We start from the raw sequence: 25,166 nt of genomic DNA on the forward strand, positions 1-25,166 counted from the left end.
GGCATAATTTAATTGGTTAAAAATATTTTGCTCAGCACAAACTGTTATATTTTGGAAAAATACTGAAAGTTGGCTCGCCTTCAAAGTAAGTGTCTTAGGGTTTAAACCTAATATTGGTGCCAAGATGATAATATGTATAATAGCTATTCATGTATAAACATGAGCAATATTTATCAAATGTGTGTTTTATGTGTGTTTTATTTGTTATTGTTACACAAGTGTACAGAACACACCTTTCAATACATTGCAAAGGCAAGACTATGTATGCCATCAGACACACTATACTTTCCCCTGGAAAGCTTTAAAAATAATGTAACCATCACCTCAATTGCAAGTTCATAAAAATACAATCTTGTGAAAAGCCTCAAATACCCCATGTGCAATTATTTCATCAAAATAGTTGTTCTTAAACATGACTATGATAGAATTTGCAAGCTTAACACGGTTCAATAAAACAGTTTTCTTTCAAATCTAGGCAGTTAAAAGCATTTTTGTGTAGTACTTTGTCTTCGTTTTTGTATGTTTTTTGCTACTCCGTTGGAGTACGTATTAAACTTTTTCTCTAGACCTTGTTTGTTGTCCCCTCTGCATTGGCGAACAACCACTGGCTTCCGCGAATCGTAACAAGAATGTTATTTAAAAATTACTTAATGAGGGCGACAGTTTGACCCTTGAAGGGATTATTTCTATGTCATTATTTCCTATAGGAACAGAGTCTACAGAGTCTATTCAGAGTCTATTCATGCACATCAACTCTATGTGCATGAATACAGTCTAGCATTATGTATGCACCCGAATGGGTGGGGATTGAAATCACTAATACTATAATTAGTGGGGTAATCGATCGCCTATTGTCAGTCATGTTCGTACAAGGCAAGAGAACAAGTGTTTCTAATGCAAAATCCTGCATATTTGTGTAATTTCTCTCACTCAACTCAAACTCAACACCAGCAAGACAAAGGAGATGATCATTCACTTCCAGAGGAAAACATCTCACTTCACACCGGTGAACATCCAGGGAGCGGACATAGAGTTGGTAGACAGCTACAAATTCCTGGGTGTTCACCTTCACAACAAACTGGACTGGTCCGTCAACACCCACGCCCTCTACAAGAAGGGCCAGAGTCGCCTCCACCTGCTGAGGAGACTGAGGTCCTTTGGTGTGTGCAGGACTCTTTTACGGACCTTTTATGACTCTGTGGTGGCCTCAGCCATCTTCTATGCTGTGGGCTGCTGGAGAGGGGGCAGCACGGACAGGGACAGGAGCAGGATCAATAGTCTGATCAGGAGAGCGAGCTCTGTCCTGGACAGTCCTCTGGACTCCGTGGAGGAAGTGGGGGAGAGAAGGATGTTGGCTAAGCTGACATCCATCATGGACAACACCTCTCACCCGCTACATGACACTGTGGGTTCCCTTAGCAGCTCCTTCAGCAGCAGACTGTTACCCCCACGGTGTAAGAAGGAGAGGTTCCGCAGGTCCTTCATACCGACCGCTGTCAGGCTCTACAGCACCTGAACCACCTGAACCATGTTGTCAATAGTCAATATGTATTCTTTACACTGTATTCTTTACTTGCGTATCTTGCTTGCTGCTGTAACAAGTGAATTTCCATGCTGTGGGATAAATAAAGTACAATACAATACAATACAATACAATTTCCTACCCATAAACCAACAATATACAGTCAGAAATGCATGTAGTACATGTGTGTCTGTGTGTATCCTGAGCCTGCAGTGAGTCAAATAAGGTAAATCATCGGGTGTGCCAAAAGAAAAAGTCTCTTTGAGTATGGAGTTGTCGTAGGTGTTGTAAAAGCCAAGGCGGCAATTTAAAAAAATGTGACACCCAGAACAGTGAAGTGAACATGAGGAGACCCACTCAGGCTTCAGCTGAAAATGAAAAAATCCTCTGAACCAAAAAGACTGTGCATTATATTCAGTTTATACTGCTCACACAGGCTTTTGTTTTACTGTGAACTCCTCTGAAATAATACATCCCCGCAGACAGATAATGATGATTCATTGGACAGATAAGGTTTCTTCTATGCTGCATAATGAATAGGATGTATGCACCACTGACTGTCTTGTCCTAACGAGGGTATGAACCTGCTGACTTATCTCTTTTAACACAACATGCTGCCATTTGAATTAAAAACTCTTTACATTAAATTGAGCTGCAACCCCCAGAGTGTACATTATATTACCTCACTCACATGTATTATTTATACTACTTCTCAAGGTCATGTTTGCAAAGAATTCCCCCCACATGTTTTGTAGAGGGATAATGAATTGCACAAGGTTGAACTGAAATGTAAGCATTATTAGAATTCATTGCACAGTAGCACGAGCAAAGTGTCAGCTCCCACAGTTTTAACACAAATTAAAGGTGAAAAATGACACATATTCTTCTCATCTATTTTACACTGATGATGTTTCACTGTCAATGTTTGTTGACACTGTCAGAAGGGTAATTATACAGGGAGTTAATTACACAAACTAGAATGTAACTGATTTGTAGTTGTACTGTGTGCAATGGTGTGAGTTGCTGTGCGAGGAAAAATGTTTTCTGTATTGACACAAAACGTGTTTGTAAAGAAATGCTGTAAAAAGTTGCCAACGGGTAACTAATGACATGACATCATTCTATCCAGAATAACCTGCCTATCAAGCAGGAGTGTGTGTGCCCTCCATTTGTTGCTACGGGCAGCCCGGTGCTATTCACCAAAAACGGCGTTTAAACATATGAGAAAAACTAATACGTCATTTGTAATGTATTGATATTAAACCCGTAACCTACTCGTCTCATGCAGGAATGTCTCAAAAATGTGGTGAAATACAGATTAAGAGTGGTCTTTTCTTGATCGCTTCTTCCTCACTTTCCTTAATCGCAAACAAACGCGCCCATTGCGGACGTGACGTCACGGCGCTGTAATTCAAACTTCAGGAAGCGAAAATAGAGGAAACGGTCATTCTTTCTAACACGGAGACGGACGATTTTGACATCAAAGCCACGATTCTGTTCATACGTGAGTGTTACTGTGTTTTGTTTTTTTTTTTTTTTTTTTAAAGAATAAGCTTCTATATATTTAATTTTAAAGGTCGAACAGCCTGCCGAACATTTTGTTTTTATTTATTTATGTTAACTTGCAATGAATGACAGGTGTATGCCCTGTTTGTGCGTCTCGTGCATGCTAACTGTTAGCTAGCCGGTTTGTTTACATGTGTATAGACAAAAAAACAATATAATTGTACTTGAATGTGTGATTGTGAATCATTTTCACAGTCTAAGAGATGGGGAGTGTCACTCCCTGGAATTGTTTCTATAGTCGCAGTTAACATTTTATTAGTTTATGAAAAGTGTGCATTCATATTACATAGATGAATGCACCAGATTTAGAGATTTCCATCTGTAGTTAAACACGAAAAGTAAGTATAGTCTTCTTTCACAACTTGATTCCAGTTGCAGCGTTGCTCAGGTGGGCAATATGTCAAATTGTTATATCGATACCAAGTAAATCCAGTGCCACCATGGCCGATACCAATACTTTTTACTTCGACGTTTTTAAGGTGGTTGAATGATTTGTGATTTTTGCCTTTTAATTTGCTGATCATAATTATAATCAGAATAAAAAACGAACAAACAAAACACAAAATTAGCACCACTGTGTACAAAAACATCAGAACAAATTGCTAGATTTGTCACTATTTTTTTTCTAAAACAGACTCTGATGGGGTTTAAATATTTCAAATATTAGTGATGCTTTGATCAGGGTTTTATGCTGCCGATTCTGATATGGATCATCCATGACAGATTGGCCCATACCGATCACATGGATTAACTGTACATTTTTCAGTTTATTTATGATGAGTGGTATTGGTCAGGGACACCATTAGACAATTCCAAGGGCAACTGGCAAATAGGTAATTATTAATGAATATATGTTTGGGTGGATTGTCTTTTTTTTTTGTCTATATTTCTATATTTTAATTTTTGTATTATTTGGCACAAAGCTAAATTTAATATGTTACATGTTTTGGAGTTATACAAATACACGGGAAATAAACTGTTCAATTATTATTTTTTAGCTCAAGATAACAAAATTAACAGAATAAGATAATATAAATAAGAAATTGTATTAAATAGAAGTCTGTCCTGCTCAACTTAAAACAGAATAAATTCAGTGTCCAGGTTGCAGGGGTCTCTAACGATCATCACTATTCGAGTTGTCCACTATTTGTGTTTTACTTATGACCGGCAACATGTAATTTGTACATTACTTTATTTACCAAGCAGATCTCCACTCAGTGTGGTCATCGTCTTTACGCTATTTTGTGGTCATTTGTCATTTTATATAAAGGCCTAAAGTATGTAGTCAGCAGGTCTAATAAAAAATAAAAATAAAAAGCTACTAAGAGTTGAAGCATATATTCTTTGACCTCATCGTTTCAGGTCACCCGGAATGCGGTTACCGTGTGGATGAGAGACTGAAACGATAAAATACGTCGCCGTTTTGACCCGAAAATGTTTCTGTGTGGATAGCCCCTTAGTACGTGCTCCATGAATGTGATATCCATTTGTGGCTTTCCCGTGGGGCAAAAACGAGCTCCAAACTAACCGCATTGCTTGCTTGTTTTTAAAAACAAAATGTCACTGTGGTAAAAAGTCACATTTGGAAACTGAAGACCAGAAGCAAGGCCGATAACTCTAGCAGCTAGAGCTAGTTGCCGCAAATGCGAAGTACAGCTAGGCAAAGCATGTAAACAGATGCAACAATAGTCGAACGGAGAGGTTTGGTAAGGAAGTTATCAAACACCCTGGCATCGATTGGCGTAGCCTGTGTCAAGCTCAATACGAGACGCATAGTTTTGTTGGCAACCCTACGTGACACAGCAGACATGTAGGATTTGCTGCAGCACGCCGATCGTTTTTTGTGATCGGCTTTGAAATGCGTTAATCGGCATATGCCGATTACGTGTTTTTTTTGTTTTGTTTTGTTTTTCATGGAAATTGGACGAAATTGATCGATGGCCGATTGATCTGAGCATCCCTAATACAGCGAAAAAGTTGCTTAATTGGCAACACTGATCCCTTCTGCTATGTCTTCTTGTCTGGCATACCAGATGCGTATGAGGTATGTTAAGTAGCAGAGTTATGATGCCATTTACTGCACAGAGTTGGAACGACAAGCTACATTAACAGGCAGTCCCATTATAATGTATTTATAACCCAGGATGAACAAGTAGCCCCAAATCTATCTTTGACGGCTCTCTACAGATATATTGTATCGCCACAAATGAAGGAGTATATGGGAAGCACGGGTAAAAAAAATAAAAAATAACTCAACAAAATTGGCTGTCATTCAAATCATTAGTTTTTTTTAATCCCCAAGCTCTCCTGTGTCTAAGTATTTATTCCCTGAGTTTGTAAACAATATATTGTATAAGTATAGAGTGGTGTATAAAAGTGTTTGGCCTCTTCCTGATTTCTTTTTTTTTTTGTCATTCTTAAATGTTTCAGATAATCACATTTAAATATTGGTCAATGACAACACAACGTTTTAAATAATACTTTTTATTATTAAGGGAGAAAAAAAAATCTAAATCTTTGGGACGAACCACAGTGAGAGCCATTATCCACAAATGGCGAACACATGGAACAGTGGTTAACCTTCCCAGGAGCGACCAGCCAACCAAAAGAGCGCAGCGACGGCTCATACAGGATGTCACAAAAGACCCCACAACAACATCCAAAGAACTGCAGGCCTCACTTGCGTCAGTTAAGGTCAGTGTTCATGACTCCACCAGAAGAAAGACACTGGGCAAAAACAGCCTGCATGTCAGAGTTCCAAGATGAAAACCACTGCTGCACGAAAACAACATTAAGGCTCATCTCAATTTTGCCAGAGAACATCTTGATGATAGTAGTAGTAGTGTGATGGTCTGGGGCTGTTTTGCTGCTTCAGGACCTGGAAGACTTGCTGTGATAAATGAAACCATCAATTCCGCTGTCTACCAAAAAATACTGAAGGAGAATGTCCGCCTATCTGTTTGTGACCTCAAGCTGAAACCAACTTGTTCTGCAGCAGGACAATGATCCAAAACACACCAGCAAGTCCACCTCTGAATGGATGAAGAAAAACAAAATGGAGACTTTGGAGTGGCCTAGTCAAAGTCCTGACCTGAATCCTATTGAGATGCTGTGGCATGACCTTAAAAAGGCAGTTCATGCTGGAAAACCCTCCAATGTGGCTGAATTACAACAATTCTGCAAAGATGAGTGGGCCAAAATTCCTCCACAGCGCTGTAAGAGACTCATTGCAAGTTATCGCAAACGCTTGATTGCAGTTGTTGCTGCTAAGGGTGGCCCAACTAGTTATTAGGTTTAGGGGGCAATCACTTTTTCACACAGGGCCAAGTAGGTTTGGATTTGTTTTTCCGTTTTAATAATAGAAAGTTTCATTGCAAAACTGCATTTTGTGTTCAATTGTGTTGTCATTGACTAATATTTAAATTTGTTTGATGATCTGAAACAACAAAAAATAAGAAATCAGGAAGGGAGCAAACACTTCCACACCACTGTAACAATGTATTTTAACAACACAACAAAAAAAATATTTATGAAAATAAACGTAAGACTGATCTCATCATGCTAATGTAGCTACGATAATTGTCAAGTTCTTTATGACTTTCACCAGCCTTAAATTGAAGGCCGAGAAGATTGCAGAGGACGCTTTATCAACTCAACAATAATCAACAATAATAGCCATCACATACCAGTGGTCTCTCCGGTCTTCTCTTGTTATAATCATTTGAATAGTTGTAACAAAGATACTCGAATGATACTTTAAGAGTCTTTGTTCTTCTTTCCCATTTGTTTACTTTGTACAATCCCAAAGTATTAATAGTGTGTGTCATAGATCTGTCACATAAGTATTGAAGTTCATCACAATTGCCACATCAGTTCTATCAGAGGTTTAAACGACCAGCATCAGAGTTGTCATAAAAATTGTCATGTTCTATAAATACACGTACAGTCATGTGACACTTATTTTTAACAATATTCTCAAATAAGCCAAATTTGACAGAACAATAATACCCTGGTATCGTTAATAGATTCTTATTTTGTTTATAGTTTGCCTCCATCAAGACTAAATGAACTGTAAACTTAAATCTCCCTTCATAGCGGTCCAACTCCTGTGACCAAGCAAGTTGCAATGACCTCTAAAGGCGCAAAAGACACCATTGTGGCCAAACTGGGCTTCAAATCTGGCAGCTCGTCCTCCAAAGCCGAGGCGGAGGTGGAGAGAGTGAGGAGGGAGAACGCTCATCTCAGAAAGAAGATTGACGAACTGGCCAAACGACACATCAGACCACCCGACTCAGACAAAAGCAAGCTGCTGGAAGTGAGGGGGCAATGTCTTAGCTATCAGGGTGTGACATGTTCCACAATTTCAATCTTACCGCCTTTGTGTGTCATATTGTGATTTATTTCAGAGGATTGTTTCACTGGAGACGCTTCGAGAGAGGCACAATCAACAGTTGCTGGTCAAAGAGCAAGAGTTGGAAGTTGTGAGACAGCAGCTGAAAGCTGAAGGCGGAGAGGCACGTATACGATGAAAGCACGCAGCGCTGTCAACTTAAAATTTTGTATTAGTTTATCAAACTACAAATATCCACAGCATCAGTTTCAGCGGTGTAATGTGATTTGTGTCTTTTTCTGAGGAAGAACTACACCGACTGATAAATCATTTTGTAAATGGCAGGTGAGCTGCTGGTCTTAGACTGGTGACAATCACTTGTTCCAATTACGGCTTTATTCTCGTTACGTCATGACCTTTTTTTGTCAAAAATGACTTATTCTGCAAACTTTATCAGCTATTTTTGGAACATTCTGACTTTCTTGACAAAAGCATCTATATCCTCTTCACATCCTAACCTTTTGCCTTGTAATATTACGTAGGCCTGTCACAATAAAAACATTTTTTAATTGTCCTACAGATTATTGCTGATCAACGATATTATTGTAAACATTATTTTGAGCCAATTTTTTCATTAATGTAATGATATGGCATAATAATGCAAGTACACTGTATCAAAAGCAATAAACTATATTTTCTTGAGTATTTAACGTTTTAATTGGAATGTCAAGAGATTTTAAATATAATAAATTAAACAAACATATTAAATTAAACAGACTAGACCTTAAATAAAAATCACAATCATATTTCTGATTTTGAATCGGTCTCACTTTTGTTATTTAAAAACAAAGAAATAACCCGCAAATACTCTGAAGTTCACTTTGTGTGTCAATGCCGACATCAGCTCATTTGCATATACACTTCCTTGATTCACTTGCGACGTTGGGTGCAGAATACGCTATTTGCGTTTAATGACGTGTAATGAATGTTTTGTCGGAGTTCAGCCAAAGTACATGTATTGGATGCAGCAAAATGCCTTTGGTGCGCAATGAGGTGTTTATACTTGAGGAGTCATTGAAACATAAGTTTCACCGCTTGGTATTATTTATTTCATTGTCTTGTCACAAACTTTTTAATGTCACAAAATGGCCATACACAAACGAGCTGAAATTGACATCAGATCGTGTTTTATACACAACAGTATTCAATCATGTAGCACAAGACACATACAGCTAGCAAGTAGTGCACTCCGCGTGTAGCAAAGAGACTGGATGACTGACAGGAGAGTTCACTCACTCCATTCATTCAGCTATTGAACCAACGCTCCCAGGTGTTGAGACAGATGCGCGAGTGGACCCTCTTGTCATCCAGTCTGATGTAGAACTGCAACAATTAATCGATGAATTGATGATTTATCTATTGTCCAATTAATCAACAACGGTTTTGGTATTCGATCAATGTTTTTATTTTATTTAAAAATATAAATATCTTCTTTCAGCCTCGCAAATTTGAATATTTTTTAATTTCCTTAGACGTCCATGAAGGCAGACGTATTATCTTTATGTTTTAGGCAAAACAAGACAGATTTACACTAGTGATGTCCCGATCGGCTGCCGATCTGCTGTATTTTGAAGATTGGATCAGCCCGATCCTGTTACCGTATCATGTTGGTAACTCTGAGCCACACTCCAACATGGCAGGTGCTGTAATGCGCCTCAAAGCTCGTTGCCACTTTACTACCGCCACTTGCAAGAAGAAGAAAACGCAACACCACCATGTCCACAGTATACCGTGATGAAGTTAGTTTCACGTTGGATAGTCTGCTACGTAGCTACAGCAGTAGTTCCCCCTCAATGTACCCAGACTGCTGTGTCATTGTGCGGGAAGCTCGCAGGCAGTGGTGGAGCTACATGGTGGCCATGGCCACCCCACTGGCCATCTAGACATTTCAGGTATCATCTTATTGCCACCCCTATGTGAGTAATGGTCTCACTTTGGCCACCCTAAAGAAAAATTTTTGGGTCCACCACTACTCGCACAAGAAGTGCTGCTCTAACAGCTGGTTGTTTATATTAGGGGCCGTAAATAAATTACTATAACGCTGAAGCGAGTTTGTTTAAAAAAAAAAAAAAAAAAAGTCGCACCACAAATCAATAATCATGTAAAATGAATAATCCTACCCTAAAAGTATTTTGCACGCCCATTTTTTTGAATTTTATCTTTTATTGGATGGACTTTTATTGGATCCTTTATTGTGTTAGGGACCTGACTCCTAGAGGTTTGTTACAAAAGCCAAACAATATTGTTGGTCATGCTGTGGAACGTAAATTCAGCAGTACTTTAGTTGCATTATTTTTTATGCTTTCAAGAGCTATTTTCACAGGGGTTGCTGTCGGCCCCTCTCTACATTGCTAACCTGATGCTATCACTCAGCTAACAGTAACTCTAGCCAGCTGATATCACACACGTTACTTCCCAGACCCCACTTCTTAAAGGCGCACACAAGGAATAGATATTGTATTATGTTGCCTTATATTTGTATTTTTGTTCATTTAGCCATTTTATGCTTGAAAATGCTTAATTTAGGCCATGAATACATACAATTTGCTTAAATATGCATTTTTTAAAATTAATAGATTAGGCCTGTCACGATAATCGATAAATCAATTAATTGAATGATAGAAAAAAGCGAAGTCAATAATTTTGCCGGTCTCTATAAATTGACATGTGCATGCATGCATGTGTGTTTGTTTTCCTCGTCTCTCGTTACCACACAGGCTGAATGTCAAGAGGATTCACTGTGCTGTGTCTGTGCGCATTTGTTCTATAGTGAAATGAATGGAGAGAGTGAACCCTCCTGTCAGCCATTCACCTTTGTGCACTCGCAGTGTTGCTTGCTACATTGCAAAAGAAATGACAACATTTTGAGCAATGTTAGAAATGTTTGACAGACAGTACCAATTGCCTGGGAGAACGTACATGAAGACATGTTTAAGAAACATTGCATTTTACTCCGCCATCACAGATATGTGGTCCAGCTGAACTATGACCCCCTACATTAGTTTAACATTACACTGCATAACTGTGTGTGTTTGTGTAGTTTTTATTGGAGTGTTGTTTTTTTTTTTAAGAGACGGGGTCTATTTTTTTTTTATTGTTTTTGGTTAACATTGTTATTTTTATTTAAGTGCAATTTTTGCTCAAAGATAGTCATTTTATTATTTTTTTGTTTTTTGTTGAATCGAAAATCCAATTGCAGTGTTAAATACTCTTGAGAAATTAAAGTTTATTGCTTTTGATACGATGTACTCATTATTATTCCATATAAATAATGAAAAAGTGGTCTCAACAAATGTCAATAATATTGATTATGGACAATTTGTAGGACAATTATCCTCTAGCAAAATTTGCTATCGTGACAGGCCTGTAATAGATCATATTCATCTCAGGCCGTGCACTTTGGGTTTGCTCATCAGAGCTAACTGATGTGCTTGCACCCACAAGACATCAGACTTCTCAACGAAGCACTCACACACGCAACACATGCACACACTCATAGCACTTTATTATTTATTTATTTCTATTAATGTCTCTTCTGTTGTTGTTGCTTAATTTATTGGTATGTATGTTTCTGATGTTCTTATTCATTTTCTTGTATTTTCTTTCTTTTTTGGGGAGAATGAACAGAACAAGAATTTAATTACATAGCAGCACAACCTGTTTTACTATACATATGACAAAACTCCTGAATCTTGAATATTCAACCATGAAACAGCTATCATTAATTATTTTTTGAAAAACCACGATAGAGTGAGGGCAGATGTTCGAGCCGTGTTTTAGCGATTGATGACTGTATTTTCAAAAATGGTAATAATGGAAAAATGCTATTTTCTCGTACAACTTTATGGCGGGTATTGTAACTCCCCCCCTCCCAAAAAGCAATAATCTGACTTTCGTCTCCTAACATTACGATTTTATTTTCATTCTGACTTTATTGTTGTAATATGACACCTACAGGCTTCTAACAAAAATGCAACTTTGTTCTTGTAATATTACGATTTTGTTACTGTATTGTTTGCATAATATTGATAAACCACAAGAAGGCCATCTTTGTTTCCTTTCCATAACATACAGATGACATATAAATAAGAACAAGCATGTACTTGCAGATCTTAATGACTTTTTAAAACGGCACCGTTTTAGGTGGTGGCAGCACTGCTGGACCAGCGGCGGAAGGATGCGGAGCAGAGAGAGGTGCAGTTCCAGAATCTGTCGCAGGAGACAGAGAACCTAAAAAACAAGCTGGCCACCGTTTCCGCCCGCTGCCAGTCCCTGGAGACACAACCAGGGGTATGTCATTCTATCATATTGTAGCGGCCCTCTATGTGTACACTGCGTCCACAATTGTTAGGCAATTTCATGATTGATTATTGGTTTTATTAACAGGAATTCTCTTGGTCAATCCAAAATGTTAATAAACCTCAAACTTGAATATTTAAGGAAGTGAAAGTGTGCACAATTATTAGGCAAATATTAGTTAGCAGAATTATTATAAATATTTACTATAAATAATAATGTCAATATAAATATTTCTGACGTTTCCAAAAATAAATCATTGACCAACATACAGTAGCCACCCTTCTTTTCAAAAACATGGAAAAGCCTCCCATCCATAGAATTCTTAGTTTCTTGATGATTTGACCATCAACTTTCTGTGCAGCAGCAACCAAAGCCTCCCAGACACTGTTCAGTGAGGTGTACCTTTTTTCTTCACTGTAAATCTTACCTTTAAGGGCCCACAAGTACTCAGTACGGTTTAGATCAGGTGAGCAAGGGGGTCATGTCATTATTTTTTAAGACCTTTACTAACTAGCCACACAGTGGAAAACAGTAGTTGGGTGCATGTGATGGAGCATTGTCTTGCATAAAAATCATGGTCTTCTTGAAAGATGCACACTTTTTCCTGTACCACTGTGTGAAAAAAGTAGGTTTGGGAGTTGAGTTTGAGTCCATCTTCAACCTGAAAAGGTCCAACAAGCTCATCTTTTAATAATTCCAGCCCTTACCAGTACCCCACCTCCAACTTGCTGGCGTCTGAGTTGGAGTGGAGCTCTCTGCCCATTGCTGATGCAGCCACAGGCCCATCCCTCTGGTCCATCAAGAGTCCCTCTCATCTCATCAGTCCAGAAAACCTTTGAAAAATCTGCTTCAGATATTTCTTGGCCAAGTCGTAGCCTTCAACTTGTGTCTTGTTCAGTGGTGGTTGAGTTTCAGCCTTTCTTACCTTTGCCATGTCTCTGAGCACTGAACACCATGTATCGTACTTCTGGACACTCCATGTAGATTGCAGTTCTTGAATATGACTGGAGGATAATGGGTTCCTGGGAGCTTCACGTTTGATTTTTCTCAAATATTTGGCAGTTAATTTGCTTGTTTTTTTCTCGACACGTTTCTTGTGACCCTTTTGTGCACTTGCCACAAAACATTTAATGGTTCTGTGGTCACGTCCTAATATCTTGGCAATTTCGGCAATTTCAAGAGTGCTGCATCCCAATGAAATATGTTTTACAGCTCTTGACTTTTCAGACTCTGTTAAATCTCTTTTCTGGCCCATTTTACCAGAGGAAAAGAAGCTGCCTATTAATTGTGCACACCTCATAAAGGGTGTTGATCTCCCCACGTGCACATCACCTGGTATGCTTAAACCCAATAGGTATTCAAGTTTATTCAGTTTGGGGTTGGAAAATGTGCATAAAAATGAGAATATGGTCAGAATACTGACTTGCCTAATAATTGTGCACACAGTGTATATCCAACTGTTTGCTACTGCACCTAACATTTAATCATGTTCATTACTTTTTAAGTTAAGTGTTGTTCAGTGTCTAGTTAACAGCAATACCATGTGCAGTTGTAGCTCTGGCCACTAGGTGGAACTGTTTGACCTAGGCAGACTGTATTTAATTCCCCCCCAGCACAAGAAACATCAGCATGAAAATACACTGCAACACTCGTGTCACTGAACTTTATTTCCTGGCAACGCTTTGTGGTCATGTCATGTTGAATTTTTGGAACGTTGGAATATTAATAGGCGTGAAGTGTGTTCTTTTTTAACTCCCGCTGGGTATTCAAACACAGTACACAACACTTTGGTTATGATGATGGTTTAGTTTACTTCGAACATGCTGAGTAAACTTACATTGAAGTGCATCACATGTTTACACTTGCACAATTGTCCAAAAAGGAGAATGAAGAAGCAGATTCTATTTAATCTGACACCTTGTCTGTGTCTTAGCAATTACTAATCATTTGACTCCCTGTGTTTAACATGTACCAGGTGACCGATTTTCAAATGGGGAAAGAAAATGGTAAAATTTTGTAATAGTAGTTTGTAAATAGTGTATTCAATAACAAAGGATTAAATTAATAATACTTTTTAAAACATTTTAATAACTAATTATTAACAAATAATTTTAAGTAAATAATTAAAAGAATTGAAAATTACTTTCTAATTAAATTATTATTTATTTATTTATGTATTTATTTATTGCCACCAAGATTCTAAAGAAAATGCATTTCAATCAAAATGCATTTCTTTTTCTTGCTGTTTTACATGTAAATTGAAATGACTTCAGCCATATACAGTATGACTTCCACTGACCCACTTTATGTCTTATACTTTGTTGGATTGTTCTCCACCTTCCAGGTTGCCGCATTAACCTCACAAGACATAATCTGACCCACCGACCCTCATACCCTTTCCCCTCTTGTCCTTCCTGCATGCACGAAAGCTATTAGTTGGCTTAGCTTATGTGGGGATTTATATATGTGTGTGTGTGTGTGTGTGTCTTTAAATCATCTAGCAGGGTGAAAGTTGACAAGCTCACCATGCTCGTCTGCAGGCCGACAGGGCTCACGCAGCCTTACCACACAGATGATCATTTAGATGCCGCCTGTGACAGCACCATGAAGGGTTTGCACTGGGGCTTAGATGTAGGTTGGTGTCAGACACGTGGACTTCTTCCTCTGAGGGGGCGGCTGTCGAGGAAGCGCGTCCCCTTGGGGTCACGAAAGAGCAGAAAATCTACACGTCTAATACAAAGAAGCATCTGACAGGGGTTGAAGCTGTTAGAAGAGGGACGCGGTTTGTGTGGGAAATTCAGGGAGACTGAGAATTCACACGAAGAGTTCAGTAAAAGTGTGGTTTAAAAGATAAGAATCCCTCATACCGAAGCTGATGTTTTTCACTTTGGCTTGTTCTTGTGTTTATACCCTTTCATAAGCAATAGTACCCCACAGAAGAAACTGGTGACTACTTAAAAATAAAAAAAGGTACGGTATAATAGGAGAGAAACTGTTTTGCAGAAATTTTAAAACTCAATCTTTATTATTTAATTTGGAAACAAGGGAAAGTGACCACATGGTTATTTATAGTGTATTGCACAACATAGCAGCAAGTGAACCAATGTTGTCATAGCGGTAAAACGCAAACTGCTCAGCCAGCATTAATAGCACTGATGAGTTCTTTGTAAACAACAGTACAGAAAGCTTAACACGCATTAATAACACAAACAGCTGAATAACAACATTTTCAAGTGCATGCAGAGGTAGATAAAACTGCTGGATGCTGTGACCACTCATGATAACTGTAAACTGTCATCTTGTGGAGTTGGTAAAAGGTGGTGCATTTATGTTGGTAAGTAATAGTAAATGTGGTTTTCTACAGTTTGTTAACTTTCTGTCATTGTGTCATTAGAATGGACAGACGCCCCCTGCAGACCTGGCTTTGGTACAAGACCAGCTCAGAGATGTGAGTACTATCTCCCCAATGCTGGTTCAATGCATGATCTCAAGTATTGTTATTTCCTAAAGTGTCTCCTTCACCCAGGCGCTGGAGAAGAACCAGCAGTGGCTGGTCTACGACCAGCAGCGGGAGGCCTTCGTCCAGTCCGTCCTGGCACGCACGCATGAGTTGGAGCAGCAGGTCAACAGGGCCAAGCAGCAGGACCCGACGACACAAGAGGCCACTTCCGACGGCTCGGAGAAGGAAGCGCAGCTCATGAAAGATTTGGAGACGCAGAAAGATCAGCTTGAAAGAACACAGCAGGAGCTCCAAACGCAGAAGGAGCGGGTACATCCATCTTAAGGATGATTCCAGATACAACATTTGTTATGGATCAAAATATAGTAAAAGACAGAAATATATAAGAATGAACATTTTAAATTTGATTCATCAAGGTACATTTACATTGGTACCAAATGTGGATCATAACCTGATCATATTATATCCTGATCCTCCTAAATTGTATTTGTATTTACAGCTATTGACACTGAATACAACGTTTTCATTCAAATTAAATGAAAAAAAAATCTCAAACTATAATTCATCTAATGTATATAATTGTTCAAAATAAAAGTAATTGTTTTTTGATTTAAAAAAATCTCACAAACATTTGAAAATACGTATTATACTACCAATATATATTATAACATACTACCAGGATATAACATAGTACCAAAAAAGAATTTAGATCATTATTGATATATATAGTACTCTTATTTCTTATGATCACAAAACATTTGAAAAGGCCTACTCTACTATTGTGAACAGGAAGTTGCACAGAAACAAAGCCATGTTTAGGAAAATAGAACCTTGCAGATTGAATAATGTAACAAACTGGTGCTCGTACTGTTGAATAGTTTAGGCTACACTTAATAACAATATTTTCATCACATGTATAGATTTTTTTTAAATGTATAAACAGAGTAACCAGATATTAACCCAATGGTTATGCAGAATGTTCAAAGTTGCGGTAATCTTCAACGCCAATCCGAACAGGTCGCGAGGCTCCAGGAGGACATGTCGGCGCTGCAGCAGCGCTTTGACGACAAGTGTGACGAGCTGGTGTTCCTCCAGAGGAAGTACAAGGACTGCGCCAAAGAGCTGGAGGAGGCCAGGGTGCAGCTGCAGACGGAGCGTCATAGTAACCGGTACCACACCTGCTGCACACAACGAAAAGCGTTGGAAAAAGAGGTGTACTTACACTGTCTTTTTTTTTTTTTTTTTTTTTAATTCTATGGAGACATGCCGTGTCTGAGGAGAGGCAGGTGTCCTCGGAGCGAGCGGACAGGATGAGAGCCGAGCTGGAGAGCGCGGACTTTAGACTGGAGGAGGAGAGGAAGAGATCTGCTGAACTTCTGCTTCAAGTGAGATTTCAGCTCTTTGAGTATCCTGAGTGAGTGTACGCAAATGTAAACTTACATTGTGCTGATGTAACTTGGCAGGTCAACCTGCTTCAGAAGTCTCTCCTGAGCCAAAACGAAGAGCAGAGGAGGATAGCAGCGCTGGAGCAGCAGGTGACACTTCCACTAACCATGACTTCAGTGTCTGCTCCATTACTAAGCCACTACATGCTGCTCTCAATTGTGTGCAATGACTGCGATATTATTGAAAATAATATCATAAACAATACAAATACAACACATGACTGTAAATGACATTTTCTCGCTCCCCTATGGGTTGTGATCAAAATGTTTTGGAAGGCATGCTAGCATACATGTAATGCAGATATCCTTGAAGTTTTATAATCATTAGACAAATGCTCCATGCCTTATGGACAATTAGTTGCTAACACCCAGGGTTTGCTTGAGGGTGGCCATGTTTTTCCAGCAATCTTGCTGAAATTTTACACACATGTGCTTGTCAGTTCCCTAAAGATGTGTAAATTCCATGGTAATTCACCAAAAAAACCTAAAGTTACAGTGGGTAGTTTTGTAGCTCAGCATATTGAGCTGTGTGAGAAATTTCGAGTCAATCCAACTTATGTGGTTGAACACCAGTGCCTCCATGTGGTGTATTTGTCAGAGAATTAATAGCACAGACAACACAGTGGGGGTGCATGTTTTGACACGTTTTCACTGCAGCCGGTCAGGAGTAGGAGCTTTTCATCGTGAGATTTTATAATTATGGTTTGTGAATGGTGTCAAAATAAGTGATCCTCTAACACTTTTTGGCTTCCATTGGGGTACAAAGTGCGTTGCGGCATTGACACTAACCACACAAGTCAGCTTTCTCATGAAAAAACATGACTAAGCAAATGAAAACAGATTGGGGCAAAAAACTCTTAATTATCCCGAATATAAGATGACCTTTTTCTTTTTATAGAGTTACAAAGTAATCTTTATCACATTTTTAAATTACAATTTAGAAAAGATAGCACCTTTTGTTTGAACCCACCCATTTTTCATGTGAGCAAAAGTATTGGAACATGTGACTGACAAGTGTGTTTTGTTGTCCAGGTGTGTCCTATTACATTGCTTATTGAATGAATAAATAGCACTGAATGTCTACGCACAGTTTCAGATTGGCTTGGATAGGTTTTGCCTGTGTGGACTGCATTTAGAGGTGAAAACAAGATGAAAACCAAAGAGCTATCTGTGGGTGAAAAGCAATTGTGAATCTGAGAGAAGATGGAGACTCAATCAGAACCATTGCACAAATATTGGTCATAGCCACTACAACCAGTTGGAATGTCCTGAAGAAGAAAGGAACCACTGTTGTACTAAGTAACAGACAGAAAAAGGTGAGGACAGAAACATTGTAAGAGCTGTAAAGAAAGACCCTAAAACAACTGGTAGTGACATTAGCAACAAAGTTGTGTGTTCGATCCAGATGTGCATACACAAGGAAATAATAACACCTAATCTCATATTCATCATTGATGTCAAACCCACATGTTTGCAATTTTAAAGCAAAAATAAACTGGTCCAACACTTGTGGAGGGCACCGTATGTTTGCATTAACTCAGTACAGTACTCCCATAGTCCATAGGGTCAGAATCAGCTTTACAGGCCAAGTATGCTTACACAAACAATGAATTAGACTCTGGTTAAATTAGCTCTCACTATACAAATACTTGTACAACAAACACTAAAGAAATAAATAAAGTAAGCTTAGATGTGCAAAAAGGATAATAATATAATGACAGTGCAATTCAAGTAAGGGGATGTGTGATTATTAGTACATTTTTTCTTAAAAAAAAAAAACAGGATTTACATTCAACACTGACATGTGTTCAAGTGAAACTGTCTCTGTGCCTGGTTTTTTGGTGTTCAGAACTTTAAACCAAAATTGAAGCAGTACATTTTAGTTCTCCTGGTTTCTCCCTCCCTCGCAGATCCAGCTCTCGGTCAAAGACTTTGAGAACGAGAAGCTGGACCGTCAGAGCGTCCAGCATCAGCTTCATAAGGTCCTCAAGGAGCTCCGCAAGGCCCGTGATCAGATTTCCAAACTGGAGTCTTCTGTGTGTATCATTTTAAATCCCGAAACAGTCCAAAACCAGTGAATGCACAATTTAAATGTTATGAATTGGACTTACCCTGCATGTCCGTTTTTAGAAGCAGCCCAACAGCCGCTTCTCGGAGCCCAGCTCTTACAGCAAGCTGGAGCTGGAGCACCTGGCCATCGACGACCCCCGCTCGCCCACGTCGCCCTCCTCCAAAGCGGGTGGCCTCCTGGACGAGAGCTTCCTGGAGTGCCCCAACTGTCGAGCCCACTACCCCACCAGCCGCCACCGCGAGCTGCTGGCTCACATCGACTTCTGCTTGGCCTGAGCGCCCTCAACCTCCATCATGTAATCATGCAACACACCATTTTTTATATATATATAAATATATATATATATATTCATCAGATAAAAGGTTATTCCCGTCTGTTATTTAAATCCAGTTTTGGTTTTTAAATGCCAAAGGTTGACGATCATTATCCTCCATACTTGATTTCCTGCTTCACTGTGTTGCATTTTTTCCCTTTTTCAAAAGCCTCTTTGTGATTTACTGTCATATTTATTCTTTGGGTTGGTTTTCCAGTGAACTACCTTCTTTTTAGAGTAACTTTACTCAGTATTTGCGCTTTTTTATATTTGTCTTGTAAATGTAAGCAATTGTGATGTTGTCTTTTGTAGCATCATAGGGCAAGGGTGTTTTTTGTCAAATATAACTTGGATAATAGGGATCATTGTTCTATTGCTGCCTTCAACCATTATATATTTTTTTAAAAAGATCATGTGACAACCTTGGATGCAAGACAGCTCTTTTTCAAAACCTGTTTTTGCAAAACTAGTTTCTAGACTAGACTAGACTGCTTCATTGGCCATTATCTTACAATTAGCATCATCAGACCTGTTTGCTAACAACCTTTAATACCTTTTTTCCATTGTGTGTGTGTGTGTGTGTGTGTGAGTGACAAGCTGAAAAGCTCTGACTTGGGAAGCGTAAGGTATTTAATCATCAGTGTCTTTTTGTATCATGGGACAAGGCTTTTATTTGTTAATATTATTAAATATAACTGGTTAAGAAAGATCATCACTCCATTCCGACCTTGAACAATTAAAAAAAAATCAGGTGTAACATCATGAGGCAGCTGATCTATTATTCACCTCTTCTTGAACATTGAATATAATAATGGCTTTTTTTCCCCAAATGTGTTTACATGCTGCCTCTCCTAGAACTCTGCCTTCGTTTTCCTTCCATCGCCACCTTGACTTGTCATGCCTGCGGCCCTACGAGGCGGCAACGAGATTGCATTGAGTTAATTCCTTGTCCTAAACTATTTAAGGCAGAGGATTAGCGGCGGTCCGCTTTTGGTCAGGTGGGAAGGTGTCTTCATTCCCGCCGCCACCTCGGCAGTATGTTTGTGTTTTACATTCATTTTTGCATCATTTTAGACAACTTTGGCTACTTGTGTATTTTGTTATAGTGTATTGTGCAATAAAGTGGTGGATCTACTTCCAAAGGTTTTTGTGTGCTTTCCCTCAGCTAATACAATGAGCCAATTGGCAGAAATATGTCACTGATGATAAAATGAGCAATCACATTTTTAAAAAGCGACACTTCATTACTAAATGAAGTAAAACACTGCTAATATGTGGAGTAAAATCATGAGCGAGGAACTGGAATTTTGTACTAATATGGGAAATCTGGGAACACGGCAAGTTAACCAGCTATCAGTAACTACTTAGTCATAAAAGAGGGGTAGGATTACCGGCAGATAAGGTCAGCTTCTTCCTACTCCTTTTCATTCATGTTGAAAAGTGTCGGCATGTGAGGTTAGCGTATGTTTTGTTTTTGTCTTGTTTCCATCATGACCTCTGCGTAATTACTGACTAGCAGGCTGTGATAAAAGAAATACAATGAAAGCTTTGCCGTGATTTGCTTCGTTTGTGTCCATGAATTTCTTATTTTGCACGTTTTGCAACTCAATACCTAATCACAATAAAAAGTGAATGAGCCAACACAGTATGAATGTTTTATTTCACAAAAAGAGAAATAAAATGCTACACTATAACAAGCCCCTGACTTAATATGCATGATTATTTCAAACAAACAAAGACTTTTGCAGACTTTGGTACAAAAGATAATGCCAGTGATTTTCCGGAAGCAGTTGTAAACATGTCGGGTAAACTCCTCCAGAGGTGCGCTCCTAAGAGCTTATTTGCAAGCCATAATTTTTTTACCACATTCTCATAAATAGATCCTGATCCCGCTTACAAAAAGCATCTATGAGTAATAATACATTTAAAGACATTTGGGACTTTTCAGTAAATGTGACACAAGTAACTGTTTCTGAAAAGGAAGCGGTCGCCTTTTTTCAGAGACAACAAAGGAAGATTGGGGACCCAATCCCACTGGTGGGAGCTTCAATAGGACAAATCTTTGTGTGGGAATAGATCAGCTGCTACCTTCGCAAAAGCCTGTGAAGCAAAGATGGAAAAAAGGCAGCATGAGTACGCATGTATGCTTAAAAAAAAAAAAAAAAGAGTCCAGTTGGCTCACCGGTGTGCTCCACGCGCCGATATTTGCCCAGCAGGCACAGTTGGGCCTTCTTCTGGGCGACAATAGCCTGATGCTCTGCGCTCAGGCCCGTCACGTGTCGGGAGAAGACGAAGGAGTAACTGTCGAGGCAAGTGCCGTCCTGATTTAACTGGCGGCAGGAGTAGTGGATGGCATAGTTGTTGTAGTCGGTGTCGATGACCCAGTGGTCATCATCTGAGAACAGGTGAAACGTGTCTTTAGACAAAATCCCACACCTAATTCCATAACTACAACCCTCAAAACGGTCATTTCCCTTAACTTTAATCCCAAAACCAAATAAATGGTGAGGGTTGCGTCAGGAAGGGCATAAACCTTTGCCACACAAATATGCCAATCACGAAAAGCTTTCCATGACAAATTGGCCAGGGTTAACAAAGACTGCCATTGGCATTGTTAACCGACCAGGGTGCCTGTGGAAACAATGCTACTGTCACTCAACAACAAAGACAGAGACGGCGGAGATGTATGACGAAAGAGAGATGAAGAAAAGCAGCAGCATCGCGGAACTCTAAACATTAGCAAAATGACAGGAGAGGGTAGGGAGATAGCTGACATGATGGAGAAAAGAAAAATTGATATAGTGTGTGTCCAAGAGACCAGATGGTAGAAGTATTGGGGGAGGGGAGACCCGGCCACCAGGGGGGCCAGTCCAGTCCAACCAAGGGCTGGTCCCAAAAAAGGGCAGGGGTAGTGCTTGGAAGGTCATCCTGCCGTAAAACTCCAGTCAGAACCGATATGACAGCAAACCTAAACTTAGCTGACTGGGCAAGGTGGAGGAGATCTGTCAAAAACATTGACCAATGGATTTACCGGAAAAGAAAACTACAGAGTAGCAGGAAAGAGAATGTGAACAGTGTGATAGCGATTGGAACTGGGGAAGGAATGATAAACAATGTTCGCTTGTTGGCTGTCTGAAGATGGATGGATGAGTTGGTGCAGAGTATGCCTAGAGTTGAGAGAGTGGTGGTCACCGCAGAACTCAGTGGCCACGTTGGTGAAGGAAACAGAGGAGATGAGGCGGTAATAGGCAGCTATGTTGTTAAAGACAGGATCATAAGGATACTAGAAGGACAAATGGTAGATTTTGCAAAACAAATGGAAACGGCTGTGGTGAACACTTATTTCCAGAAGAGGGAAGAACACAGAGTGACTTATAAGATTGGAGGCAGAAGCACTTGTGTGCAGAAGATGTAACCTGAAAGAAACTGGTGATTGTACAGTGGTGACAGGGGCGGCATCCAGCGAGAGTATGTAGGGGGGTTCTCGTGCAAAAGAGTAAAAGAACAAGGACAGAAAAGAGGACAAAATGGTGGAAGTTTAAACAGACAGGAGGTGGCAGAGCTGAAGATGCTTGGATATTTGTTGGGAGCGACAAGGATGGACAGGATTGGTAACGAGCAGATCGGCGAACAGTCGTCTGGGAGACAAAGTGGAAGGAATTAATGGAAGGATGCTGAAGATGGGGCTGCCAGGGAGGAGAAGAAGAAGGAGAAGGCCAAAGAGGATGTTTCTAGATGTGGTTAGAAAGTACACATTTTTCACGACTGTAAATGGCATTTGTGGCGCCCCCTACAGGTTGTGGTGAAACGGCTTTGGAAGGCACGCTACCCTACATGTACCTCAAATATCCTCAAAGTGTTATAAACATCATACAAATGCTCACTGACTTATGGAGAATTCGTTGCGACGTCCGAAGACATTTGGCTTGACGGCGGCCGTGTTTTTTAACCATTCTCGCTCAAATTTTACACACGATGTGTACAAAATTTTGTGGTGATTTGACTGAACACCCCAAAGTTACCGTGGATTTCAAGTTAATCCAGCTCATGCCCGTGAACTCCAACTAATGGAGTTCATAACAGTGTCTCCATGTGGTGTATTTGTCAGAAGTAGTATGGAAGTGTTCTTTTTTTATTTTTACGCATTAAGCAGCATAGAAAATAGATGGATGGACTCCCAAAAGGCCAGTGTCTCAGAAAACGCCCTTGCAAAGGAAATACCAGTGAAATGATGCATAGACTGAGATTGATTGATTCATATATTGATTTAGTGGGGTAGTAGTCAAGTTCCAAAAGTCCATGCATGCAAACCTGAGTCAGTTTTAGTGTTAGGATCCTCCAGCCAGAATCCACACTTGTAACACTAAGAGTCAGTCCTGCATTACACCTCATCCGCCAACTGCAGCATGTAAGCTAACTCTTCTCCTGAACCGCTGCACACAAACGTGTGAAAATTTGTCAAAGCATGCACAAATACACGTTTATTAAAACCTTTAAGAGTTCAAAGCACTCTACAAAACACACACTGCAACTTTACAGTACACATCTTTCGGGGACTGACAAGCACATGTCCGTGAAATTTGAGAAAGAGTGGTTGAAAAACATGTTGAGGACTTTGCAAGGAATTGTCCACGAGTCATTGAGCATTTGTCTCATGGTTACGCAACTTTAAGGATATCTATGTTATGTTGGCGAGCATGTCTTCTTAAGCATTTTGACCCCAAACCATAGGGGAGAGAGAGAGTTTTTTTTAGAGCGTTTTGGACATACTTCCAGTCTGCAGGTAAGATGCCACTCCCCAGTACCTCATCCTGAACTTGGCTGGGTCTGAAGTCTCCTCAAAGGTGGCCAACATGTCGGCACACATCTCCCAGTTGCTGTAGGCAGAAAGTGGACATTGTAATGTGAGGGACGGCAGCAATAACACAACCTTTAGGCTGCAACTCACTTGAGAATGATGACTCTGCCCTTAGCTGTGGCGGTCATGGTGCCATCTTCGGCCACGGTGAACTGGGCCACGATGTTGTCGATGAGGAACAAACCTTCAGGGTCTTTCTTTGCCACGGCGTACCACGTCCCTGTGTACTACATAGGGGACAAGGTTACTCACCACGAAATTTGGGGATTACACAACCGTGATCACGGATGACATGCATGGAGCTCACCCTGGTCTTGTCGAAGTTCTGCATGACCTGGATGTTGGACACTTGGCAGTCCTGAGCCCAGGACAGGGCCAGGAGACAGACGGCCACCACGCAGCGCAGCATTCTGCCTGTGACTGGAGCACACATTGTTATCATCAAGGAATCCTAATTGCTTTAAGTAAAAAAAACATTATTGGTGGAGCCATGATCAATACGTACCTTGTTAACTGCTCCCACAGATGTGCTCCCCTGAAGTCCACAGAGGGGCTTTTATACTGTTGGCTGTGTTGCACAATGGCTCCTGCAGACACCGAACCTCCCCTAGCCTTGCATTTACATAACTGCAAGCCCAAACGTGTTCTTCATGTTCACGTTATGAAAACAACCGCCAGCAGTGCCAAGATGGACATCTGGAAAAATATATATATATATATATATATATATATATATATATATATATATATATGCTGTAAAACTTTTTCTATGAACACAAAAGGCCGAGCGCTCTCAAATGTTGTTGACAAAGCTGTCTAAATCTAGGTTAGTTAGCATTCCTCGTTCTTGATTCATAATCTATCCACCTCACATGTGTGGCATATCAAGATGCCGATGACACAGCATGATTACTTCACAGGTGTGTCTTAGGTTGTGAACTTTAACTGTGTTGGTTGATTGGTTTAGCTGTAAGTTTTAGGTCTTTGAGTTCAGCGCATGAAAAATGACAGCAAAAACAAAAGTGTTGCGTTTATATTTTTGTTGAGTGTAGTTATTGTCTGGACAGCTCACACGATTGATTTGTAATGGATTTTTAAGAAGAAAACTATCCTGTACTCTGAGGTCATGAATCTTCCACAGCAACATTGAGTGTATGACGCCGTCCTTTGTTGACTTGATTCAATCTTCAAATAGTGAGTGAGTTAGCGCTAGTGAGTGGAGATACAAGTCCATCCATCCAT

General features: G+C 39.8%; 2 protein-coding genes across 2 annotated transcripts; one reads left to right on the forward strand and one right to left on the reverse strand.

Annotated features, from left to right (window-relative positions):
* Nucleotides 1-2,943: 2,943 nt before the first annotated feature.
* cep55l (centrosomal protein 55 like) lies at nucleotides 2,944-20,650 on the forward strand. The gene is made up of 11 exons (XM_054769017.1): nucleotides 2,944-3,026; nucleotides 7,184-7,403; nucleotides 7,495-7,602; nucleotides 11,622-11,768; nucleotides 15,172-15,225; nucleotides 15,304-15,546; nucleotides 16,255-16,406; nucleotides 16,499-16,622; nucleotides 16,701-16,772; nucleotides 18,593-18,718; nucleotides 18,813-20,650. Exons 2-11 carry the CDS (start codon nucleotides 7,215-7,217, stop codon nucleotides 19,026-19,028), a joined length of 1,431 nt encoding a protein of 476 aa, XP_054624992.1. The 5' UTR covers nucleotides 2,944-3,026; nucleotides 7,184-7,214; the 3' UTR covers nucleotides 19,029-20,650.
* A 59-nt stretch (nucleotides 20,651-20,709) lies between these two features.
* Nucleotides 20,710-24,481, reverse strand: rbp4 (retinol binding protein 4, plasma). The gene is made up of 6 exons (XM_054769018.1): nucleotides 24,430-24,481; nucleotides 24,232-24,344; nucleotides 24,015-24,151; nucleotides 23,837-23,943; nucleotides 21,249-21,461; nucleotides 20,710-21,166 (listed from the first exon to the last, which is right to left on the reverse strand). The coding sequence occupies exons 2-6, from the start codon at nucleotides 24,331-24,333 to the stop codon at nucleotides 21,144-21,146; spliced, it is 582 nt and encodes a 193-aa protein (XP_054624993.1). The 5' UTR covers nucleotides 24,334-24,344; nucleotides 24,430-24,481; the 3' UTR covers nucleotides 20,710-21,143.
* Nucleotides 24,482-25,166: the final 685 nt, after the last annotated feature.

Source organism: Dunckerocampus dactyliophorus, chromosome 2, assembly GCF_027744805.1.
Source record: "Dunckerocampus dactyliophorus isolate RoL2022-P2 chromosome 2, RoL_Ddac_1.1, whole genome shotgun sequence".
Classification (NCBI taxonomy): Eukaryota; Metazoa; Chordata; class Actinopteri; order Syngnathiformes; family Syngnathidae; genus Dunckerocampus; species Dunckerocampus dactyliophorus.